Here is an 11,043-nt window from a genome sequence, read left to right on the forward strand (position 1 = left end):
TTCTATTTATAAGATTATGATGATTGAAGTAACAGACCATTCCAGTTGTTGGTTTTCCCTTTTTTTATTTCTACCTTGAGCTTCCTCATGTATTATCATTATTAACACAGACCTACAACCACAGAGCATATTCCCACTGCATGTTATGATAAGCAGGTTATTTGAACAAAACACAGAGCATAATTTAACATTTAACAGTGCTTCAGGGTATATCCATGATCCTCTCAAAGATCTTCTGTCCATTCAAATAAAAAAGGTTTTGATTGAATATACTGTTTGAATATTTAAACTGTGGTGCACACATGGCCAATTGTTGTCAAAGAGCATATAGAAATATGTCGTATAGAACATTGCAGCCAGTGGCGGCAGCTGTTTGGGATTTGCTTGACTGGACTTCAGCCACAACAGCTTCCAAAGGCATCACAGCAGCTTACTGGTTAGTATTTCCCCTTTGTAGACGAAGACACTGAGTTCAGGCCATCTCTGTCAGATTCTTGCCAGTTTCTAGATTAGTTTTATTTTTGAAATCATCAATCTCTGGTTCCCTGTTTTCACTGCTCACTCAGTATTTACTGATATTTCTACCATTTCTAGCAACTCCTTCTCCTACAGCCAATTTTACTAATTAGGCTTTTCTCTACGAAACTGAGCTCCTGCAAATTAGTTTCTTTGAGTAATATGGTGACCTCTTTATAAAGATGTTCCCGCTGTCGCTTTTTTTATATATATACAGTTAGGTCCCGAAGTATTTGGGCAATGACAGAGTTTCTATGATTTTTCTATGATTTTTTTATTCATTATTATTTTATTATACACCATCACAGAGGCTGTGATCAAAATGTAGACTTTCAGCTTTACAGAAGTTCACAAAAATAAGGCATATGGCCAACCATTTTGAGCCAAATACCTCCATTTTCGGAGGCTCAAAAGTGACATAATTGTAAATGTAAGCATATTTGTTTAATAGCTAGATAAAAATCCTTTGCAGCAAATGAGGGTCAAACAGCTGTCAAATGCCAACTCAATACCTGATATCAAATCGACCTTTTATCTGCTTAATTAATCTTCAAGTTTAGTCTATTGTCTAATATCCAAATACTCAAACATAAAGGTACTTTGCATGAAACCGCTTTAATTCAATCTATTGTGGAGGTGTTTAAAGGCAAAATCATAAAAACCCATTGTCCTAGTACTAGTGAATGTATGTATCAGCAAATAGCTGATCTACCTGATGACTCACCGCTTCCTTACAAAACAGGTCACAGGCTGGAAACTCTGGATGCCTTTGCATGACTTTTTAGCATCTAGATAGAAAATGTTAAAAATACTAGTGGCGAGTGTTTCAAAAATAGCAGAAAGATGTATGAGAATGTAAATGGATTTTTCAAACAGAATGTGGGAGTGCAGAGATGCAGTGTGGTATTACAAAATCCCAACACTGCTGAAGCTACTGCTCCACAGCTTAAAGTAAGGAAAGTGTGCCACCACCTGGACGCTTTAGCACTTAGCAGTTAGTTATGATTCAGTAACTGAACTAATGACTGCTATGGATTTGACCCATGTCTAAATTAATACACTTCCTATGTGATTAGTTTAATGTCGTTCACTAAAGAAAGGTTTCACACAAACGTCACATATGATCTTAACATTCTCCATTTATTTTTAACACTCACTTGAAAAAGAAAACCTTAGTGCAAATCATACAGAGAAACCGAAACGTGACTTTAAATTATTAATAAATATACATAACTCAGTTTGCACTCCAAACTTCTACAAGCACTTTTCACAGTTAAATAACAGTCTCTCAAACAATCCAGTGCACCCAACACATTGCAGTCTGAAAGAAGGAATTATACCAGCTAAGGTTAAAAAAGCAAAATGAACAAAGTACCATTATTCACTCTCTCTCAGATATAGATTATAGTCAAGTTTTAGTTTGCCCAAATTAATATAATTCAGTTCATCCATAATGTATTTATTACCCTGTAAAGCACTGAATAGTCAAAGTAGCTGCTATAAAGATTTAAAGTAATCAGGTACAATGCATTGTTACACTCACTCTTTGAGATCAGTGACAACTTGCCACAAATATGTTCATGTCACTACAGGGTTTGAGCAAAAACAAAAACAAAAAACAAAAAACAAAAAAAACATGATTGATTAATTTCCAATTTGTCTTTTATACATGTTCAAATTCTTTATACGCACACTAGATACAATAAACTATCGACAACTGTTGACACAGATTAGAAACAATGGTTAAGTGTTTGTATGCTTCAGATGACAAAGACCTAAACAGACTTCTACTTTGGATAAGAAGATTTTCAGACAGAAGGGGTGAGACGTAAGGAGGCGGGGGAGGGGCAAAAAATATATATTTTTAACAAGAGTTTGTATAAGTGCAAAATAAAGCAAAGCCTAAAACCAACCTAGAACTCTGCTAGTGCTATTCTGAATATTTTTGTAATGTATGAGTGGCAAGATAATTATTACAGGACGTCTGGTTGGAATTGCAGCGAAAATAACGTACATCAACCTGCAGTGTTTCCCATTTATTTGTGGTGCTTGAAAATATGACATTATTATCTGGAAGAAGCATTGCATTCACAAGCTAAGGGGTATAACTGTATATTGATGTACACTGTGTTCTATTTAAGCAAGTGCATTTTGAACGTTGAAGGGAAACATACTAATAACGGTGTTTAATTAGCGGTTAATCTATTTGGTTGGACCGCCAAAATACACTTCTCATTTTTACGCCACATGTAGTCTCATCATATAGATTACATTTGATGGCACATGAAAAGCATTATTCTCAAAACACTTACAAATAGAAAATAGAATGCATCTGGGCCAAATAGATAATGCACAGCATTAAACTGACTAAGTGTTATGTTCACACGAATAATGAACCCACTGACTTTCCAATTAGTAATTAACGGTTCTGATAGCTTGACGAATTTTGGCATCTTTTGCCCAATATCACACTTTACTAAGGGAATGTGACGTTTCTATGATTCTTTTGAATAATGATGTGTTGTTCCTGTAATTACACCAACAGAGCAGCATTAGATTTGGTGATAAATGCCTAATTGCATCAATGTAAATCATAAATTCATGTGGCTGCCGTACAATCTCACAGCATGCATTAAGAATTTAAACCAAAAGGCCACAGAGAACAGATAAGGAAAAGTGCAAATGCACACTCAACATGATTGCCACCTGACATCTTCTCTAAATAAACCCCCACGTCAGCTCAATTCCTCCCACTTCAATTCCAATTTGTGACATGAGGCAGTCAGATTAACATTAACTTCGAAGTGCAAATCCAAGCTGATAACCGAAATTTTACAAAATAAATCTACAGAACTCCAAGCTACTACAAAAGCACTCAATTACTCAGTGAAACATCCACTCACTGCAGTATCATTAGTCATATGTTTTATCCATCCTGAATTCTCTTATTGTACAGTAAAATGCAACCTGTGGGGTTTACTGTGGGATTAACGGTTAACTCCCTCTTGTAAGACTGAAGATGCATGAGGAGTTCCACACAGTGGGGTCCTAAAAGGAACAAAAGAAAAACATTTTGAGAAAGATGTGGACAAGACTTGGCCTAGCGTAGAATGTACTTTTTCAGCTTCACAAACATGCATGCTCATTACTACTGTATACTCAACCTTGACAGGGCATTGGTCTTAATAACTAAATTAATTACTATTTTTTAGAGGCTGCTTGTGCATTGTTTACTTCTGTCTTACTTACTTACTCATAAACCTATAAATGAGTAATTTCTGTTAACATCCATTCTGCAATAACTGCACGTACTGCGTCTTTTTGTAAACACAAACAGGTTATTTTTATGATTTTTGCAGTTAATTTTGTGCTTTAAAATTGTACCTGCTGATCCTGCAAACTTCAAGCTGTAGCATTCCTCTCCGAGCTGCTGGTTAGAGCCCCCGTTGAGTCTTCTCGGCTCTGGGTGAGAGGCAGCTCATCCTTCTGTGGTGCAGTCTGTTGTGGTTTCACTATGGTGATTTTAATGGGAACTCCTTTGGTACTATGCTGCACTCTACTATACTGTCGCATAGACGGGTTGAAAGTGCGAACAATTGGAAATTCATTCATAGCTGGTGTGTCTTCTTTTGGCTGCGTGCTCTCTTTTATAATTATTTTACTTCTTTTGTTTGAAAACACAGTCTGCACTGGTAGAATGGCAGGCCTCTTAGCAGGGTCAGAAGCCTGAAGCCTTGTTTTCTGCTGAGCTGAGGCTTGTTGTGTCTCTTCAATATGAGACACTCCTCTATGGAGGTGACCATCATTTTCCTTTGTCACAGAGGGACCTCCTTGTTTCCTTTTCTTCACCTCTGTATGTTTCTTAGGGCAAACTGCCATGTGTTTGGTTCTGCTGCGACGCATTGTGAACTCCCTGTTACAATGTGGGCAGATAAAAATCTCCTGCTCCTCATCCACCTGTGTAGACGATACTTTATTTGATGAAGGGACTGACTTGCTCCGCTGTGGCATCACCCTGTGAACCAACTTCTTCTTCCTTTTGTTCAGCACTTTGAATTTCAACTTTACTGACGATTCTTGGTGAAGTTTGGACCTGTTTGACTGACTCGCTCTGTTCGAAGCATTTAGTCCATTAGTAGAATTAGTATTAGACAAAACTCCATTCTGACTCTTCGCAAAGTGGCGCAGAGGAATGGGATTCTTTTTGGGTGTGTATCGCCTTTTATCACTAGCATTTGCACAAGCCAGGATATGCTTGTGTAGCTCCGGCATGTTATCAAAGCTCTTTCCACACTTGGTGCACCGAATAGCTGTACTAAAGGTTTGTGGGATGTTGTGGGTGGTGAAGTTCGTGGCTGAGGCCATTGAGGCAGCAGGTGATCTGTTATGGTAAGGAAATGGAGGCGGCTTGAAGCTGGGATAGTGTTGGTTAATGCCAAGACGAACATCAGGCCCTTTAATTTTGCCTCCGTCTGAAGCCATGATTTTTATGGTTGTGAACAGTTCTTCAGCAGCCATTTCATCTTCACCTTCTTCTTTTTTAATTAATTTCTTGGGTTCCTCTGGGGCATCAGACACTGAAAGCTCCATACTGGCTTTAGATGAGTTGTAGTTCTGAGGTCTCAGTTTTCCTTTTTCTTCTTCTGTGTGTGTACACTGCTGGCCAGGATGTAATTCCTCCTGATGCTGTTTCAGATTGCAAAGGTAGACAAATTCTTTTGTACAAGCACTGCAAACGTAAGTCTTGCCAACACCGTGGAGGCTCGAACGATGATCAAGCAAAGCGGAGGGCTTGTCAAAGAGCAGCACACAGAACTCACATTTGTAGGGCCATTCATCAGCATGGTCACCTACATGATGGCCTAGTTCTTTCATTGAATGGAAAAGCTTATCACACACATTGCAGATGAAATTCTTGGTGAACGTCTGCTGTTGTGCATCACTCGGTGTGTTATTTGATGATTCATCCTCTTCAGCTTTCTCAGAGGGGAGTGAGGTTTTAGATGGGATTCTGGGAATTGAAACAGAACTGTCAGTAGCTTCCTCCTCTTTTGCTTTTGGTGGCTCCATATTAACATCAAGCTCTGGGGCAGCACTTGATTCACCCCCAGGAGGATCATCACATACCACTGATGTGGTGGTGGACAGAGTTACCGATTCAGCGATGGAGGACACAAGAACAGTGGGGTCCAAAGTCGGAGGGGTGGGCATCGATACAATCTGCTGCTGCTCTATATGATTAACAACCATCTGTGTAGGTGCTGGCGGCTCCACATTGTTTTCTTGGAAGGTAATTGCAGCGGGGACTACACTCCCTGGGGCTTCAAGAGCTATGGTGCACTCAATCAACACTGTGTTGCTGGTGATGTTATAAGAATTGATGAGGGGGTCATTTAAAGTTACAGTGGATGTGAATGGCACTTCTGACACAGGAGTTGACTCCACTATAGGAGGATTGATTGCAATTGGATCAGTCAGAAACACGTGACCAGGTAGATTTAAATTTGGGTCAAGGGGTTGGGAAAGAGTGACAAGGTTTGTAGTACTTGCTGTGGCAAATGCAGTAGTTAGATCACAGTCTGAAGAATTTAATGCATTCTCTGTGCAGATTACCAAAGGTTTGGGAGATATATTGGGTCCCAACACCTGGATTGGTTGGCTTGTAGGGTTAGAAATAGATGGTGCCAAAACGGTGATTAATGAAGGAGCAGTAGGGAGCACTGTATGTGAGGCTGGGGAGGCAAATGCTATAGTGCACGGTGAAGCTGGCTGCAAAGCAACAGGATTAAGGGAGGCAGAAGATGGAGTCAGAGAAGTGGGAGACAGGCTTAGTCCATATACAAGTCCTTCAGCAACAGGCTCAACAGGGGTCACCATATCTGAACTTGCAACAATGGTGAAATCTGTGACTAAAGGAGCCTCAGGATTCCCTAGTCCTACATTCTGCTCTCCAATATTTATTATGGCTTTTTTCATCATGCACATATTTGATTTTTCTTCTTTCAGAACACCTTCACCCAGATCACCTAGGCTCTTCTTTTGCAAACTTAAATCCAGCACAGCATCAACTAAAGCTACATCTCCATTTCTCTTAACGGTGTTAGAAAGATCCAGTGGCTGCTGGTTACAAGAACTTCCACCTGTGATGGGGGGCCAGGTCTGAGGTTTCACTGCTGGTTCCTCCACAGATGGTGTTCTATCATCTGTCGTTTGGTGCACAGGTGAGATACGCTGGGTCTCAATCTCTCCTGTACATACAGTGTCAACATCTCCTGTATCTGGTGCTGGCATTTCCTCACTAGATGCTGGACTTTGTTGTGGAGAGCTTGTTGGAGATCCTGTCCTTCTTTTAAACCTTCCTGTTCCAGCAGGCAGGACAGAGAGAGATACAGGTGAACAAGGCTTCTGTCCATCTGTGATCAGGGCAAGTGTAGGTTTAAGGCCATCCTGCTTCTCCAGGAGCTGCTTCAGTTTAGGAGACAGAAACACTGTTCTTTCATTCTGCAAAACAGTGGACTCTGTACTCTGGGGAAGAAGATTCTCAATTAAGGAAGATACAAGTGATGACGATGAAGAAGACACTACCACCTCAGACTCCAGTTCAGTTTTAATTTGTGGCAGAAGAGGTGGTGTTGCAGTTCGTCTCTTAACCACTGGTTGACCAGGTATATCTTTGCATGTAACTGAATCTGTATTTAAAACCTGGGTAATCTGTGTGGGGTCTAAAATGAAGGCATCCAGTCCAACTAAAGTTGAAGACCCTGAATGAACTTCTGCTGCTTCACAGCTACTGACTGTACTTGTTGACACTATCTTTCCATCGATGTAAAAGCTGAGATTCTCTGAAATATTACTAGACACATCTAGCATGTACTGTTCTGCGTGCTCCCCTTCATTCTGCAGAACAGCTGCAGGTGCAGTATCACCAATGAGTTGTGTTTCCTGTTGAGATGTTTCACTAAATGTCTTCTGAAGGTTTTCCTCCTGCGGCTGTTGGGTTTTTTCAACATGTATGTGCTGCAGGTGCTGCTTGTGAACCCTGCGTTCATGTCGTTGCTTGTTGGTATGTGTAGTGAATATCTTGTCGCAGTATTTGCAAGCATGATGGCTGTCTAATGCTCCTTGTTTGTCTGGCTGAGCAGTGTGGTCTCCAGTTGACAAAACAGACATATTCGAGCTAATGGGGGATGAGGTATGAAGCTGCATGACTAAGCCTCCTGGATCCAGAGACTCCACTTTCTCATTCTGCAACTGACCTAGATTTGAACCAAAAGATGTGATGCTCTTATTGCTTTTGTATGCTTGCTCCTCATTATTTGCCAAAGCATGGATGTGCATGTGTCGTTCCAAGTTTTGTATGTTGGCAAAATGTCTGTCACAGTGCTGGCAAAGAAAAGAGTCCCAGCCTCTATCAGTAAGCTGACTGGGATGTTTGATATAATCTGGGTTCCCAGACGAAATCATGACTGGTTCCACATTAGTTTCATCTTGAGAAATGTTGTCGTTGTCGTCCTCCTCCTCCTCTTCCTCCTCCTCCATATCCTCATTGTCGGCAAATTCAGAGATGTACATGTGAGGTGAGTCCACCATCTTCTGTGGAGAGTATATCTAGTTCTCTGAGGGAAGTCTGTCACACAGGACTCTGGCAATTGTCAAACAAACAAATAGATGGAAAAATAAATTTTAATTTAGTAAACAGATACATATGAAAGCTAAAGCCATTTATGGATCATATCAAATTACCTCATATATTCATCATCAACACTGCTGCAGTCTAACCAATCACTTTGAAATTTGTTTAATTGCTGTTTGTGCTGTCTGCTTAATCAAATTATTAAACAAAGTACTGCATAGATAACATATTATTACATTTCCTGATATTCTATTAATCATAATATCAAACCACAATGTTATTAATTCTTTAAACTTAGTCTATGTAGTATTTATTTATAAATTAACCCATGAAGTCTCCATATCTAAAGCATTTAATGATAAAACACTAAGTCAACATGATGTTAAAATAATAGTTATTATAAGTGTTATCACATCATCTTACCATTTCACTTGTCAGTGCAGGTGGAATGCATGTTTTGCCTGAACAGGCAATCTTAGCTTTCTGCTGGAAGAAGAGAGATTTGTTTTTAACTAAGAAATCAGTTCCATAATGTAACATGAGACTTGCCGTCAAATTACTGAATCATCAGAAGCACAAACTGGTCAAAGTGAACAGATGTTGTGTGGGAGTTGTTAAGCTAAGTGTAATTTATGGTGGCTACTGAATAAGCCTTGAGTTTTGTTTTGGTAACTTATGCTAGTGTCCCTCAAGCATATCAGGGTTTTGAATTAATTAAACATAGCACAAGTTAATAGACGTGCTTTATAACTTAGCTTATTCATTGTCATTTAGAGGAATCATTTTCCTTAGTCTATCCCCATGAGTGCCTTATTATTCTGGTATAGGTGCCTTACACCACCTGCTACACTGACTACACACATGCACACCTAGAAGATAAACATGTATTTTATTTGGTAGCCAGAATTCAGTTATGACTGTAAACTGTATAATAAAATATGGTGCATGTTGGCAGGACAAAATGGCAGGCCTATAATGTGTGCAACATTATTCCTCCAGCTGCTCTTCACCACTGCATCAAAAGCTGTTTTGCACAATAGTTCCTTCAGTGCTGTGTTTATTTAAAAGTTGTCTCGTCGTGCTCATTTATTTGACTTGAACCGCACAACTACTCCATTGCTAACGCAGTTTTCGCTCACTTGTAATCAAGAGGAGAAATGTTAAATAAGGCGCTTTATCTTTTAAATCTTTAACGTTATATTTTGGCTCATTTGAGACAGAGATGAGGTGACTTGGTGTTGCACGCATATCGAATTTGCAGAACCGAAAACTGTTCCTACACAATTTGTGGGCCTGCATACTGAATAATTTGGGCCAGTTTCATTTTTTGTACTTCTATTTTAATGCATCTGCAACAGGCTTATATGACACTTATTGCAGATATTGTGCATTTCTAAAACAACGTGTTTAAAACACTAACATATACCGTATGAGCCACCGTGGTTTAGGTTTGGAGTGCGTTCAGCACCGTCGGCTTCACCTGGCTCTGATGACGCTCCCCCGTCCTTGCACCATTGCTAACTGGTCGCACAACACGTCGTCAATCTACTGTTTTGCTACAGAGGCTGCTAACTCGTCCGCTGAAAAGTCAGCTGGCGTCTTAAAGATATCCCTTCCACAACCTCTCATGTACAATAAATGCAGTAGGGAATTAAAATCCTGTAACATCCAGGGTCTTATGACAAGTGGAAAGAAACCAGTTCGTCCTTACAGCATTAACAATATACTGCTAGCTGTAATGCTAACTCGCAAGCCTTGAATACATTCAGGATATAAATGTGCGCGAACACCGTTATGAACACTGGCGTTAAACAAAAGTGCAGCTTAGATTTTCCGGACATACCTGTGCTGCCAAACTGCTGGGACAGGGTTGATTGGAAATAATCCACTTGTGCAGGTTGAGGTTGTGGACAGTTGTGTTTTTTCCTTCCTTAATGCCCCCCCAACAAGGTTCTAGCGATCTGATTGGTCGAACGAGGTGGATGTCAAATCTGGACCAATCAGCGACAGGTTTGTTGAGGCGCTGGAAGAAAGTGAAATGAGGACATTAGCGCTTCATTGAAACGGGAACAGTTTCATGCACTTGCACAAATAGTGCTGCAGGAGAAGATGTGTTGCAAATAATCACCTTAAATGGCCCATTAATGCATGCTGCCGGTCAAAAGCAGCTTCGGATACATAATGAATTTTGTATAAATCTAAAATTGTGAGGAAAATAACTAACAGCAAACTGTAAAAAGCTATACATTTACATACACACCATTGACACTAGAATTAAAATATAATTCAGATTATTTCATTATTTGAAACTTCTTATTTGATACTTTAAAAAAATTACTTTCCTTTTTATATAAACTAAAAGCATTTGAATGATTAGGCTAAAATAGGCATCTTACCTGACAAATAGGAATAAAATGTGTATAAATGTTTGCATATCTACGTCACATCTTAAATTTGATTCAGTGACAAACTCTCTCTTTGCAGTGTATTAATTTGACCATTAGAGGGCGCAAAATAATAAAACCTCAACATAGAGCGACGTTTGACACAGATGAGCTTTGAATAACATTTTACTTTTTATGTGTCACGTCTTTAACGGTTATTATATAATTTGTTTTATTGTTGTGAAATATATTACTAGTAATAGTGGTTTTGACATAATTAGAGATCATTTACAATAACTTTAAAGGTGCAGTTTGTTGTTTTAATCTACAAACAGTACATATAAACACATTTTACATGATTCATTTAATAAAATGGGAAAAAAAAGCAACTCAATGACACTTTTAATGCAGATATAGTAGTTAAACCACAGCCCACTCTTGTTCCTGTTTAACAGTTGTTCAGAAAACAGAGGTGTAATTGCGCGGATAAGTTGAAGATTGATGATGTAC

At 39.2% G+C, this 11,043-nt stretch overlaps 1 protein-coding gene across 2 annotated transcripts; it reads right to left on the reverse strand.

Moving 5' to 3' along the window:
* Nucleotides 1-1,637: 1,637 nt before the first annotated feature.
* Nucleotides 1,638-10,089, reverse strand: prdm2a (PR domain containing 2, with ZNF domain a). Of its 2 annotated transcripts, none has more exons than XM_026368239.2 (4): nucleotides 9,993-10,089; nucleotides 8,573-8,635; nucleotides 3,901-8,158; nucleotides 1,638-3,564 (listed from the first exon to the last, which is right to left on the reverse strand). In XM_026368239.2, exon 3 carries the CDS (start codon nucleotides 8,104-8,106, stop codon nucleotides 3,919-3,921), a length of 4,188 nt encoding a protein of 1,395 aa, XP_026224024.1. In that variant the 5' UTR covers nucleotides 8,107-8,158; nucleotides 8,573-8,635; nucleotides 9,993-10,089; the 3' UTR covers nucleotides 1,638-3,564; nucleotides 3,901-3,918. The 2 variants fall into 2 exon arrangements, with proteins under 2 accessions (XP_026224024.1, XP_026224025.1); XM_026368240.2 differs by having other exon boundaries at nucleotides 8,573-8,632; nucleotides 9,993-10,080.
* Between the last annotated feature and the right edge of the window lie 954 nt (nucleotides 10,090-11,043).

This window comes from Anabas testudineus, chromosome 7 (genome assembly GCF_900324465.2).
Source record: "Anabas testudineus chromosome 7, fAnaTes1.2, whole genome shotgun sequence".
In the NCBI taxonomy this organism is placed as follows: Eukaryota; Metazoa; Chordata; class Actinopteri; order Anabantiformes; family Anabantidae; genus Anabas; species Anabas testudineus.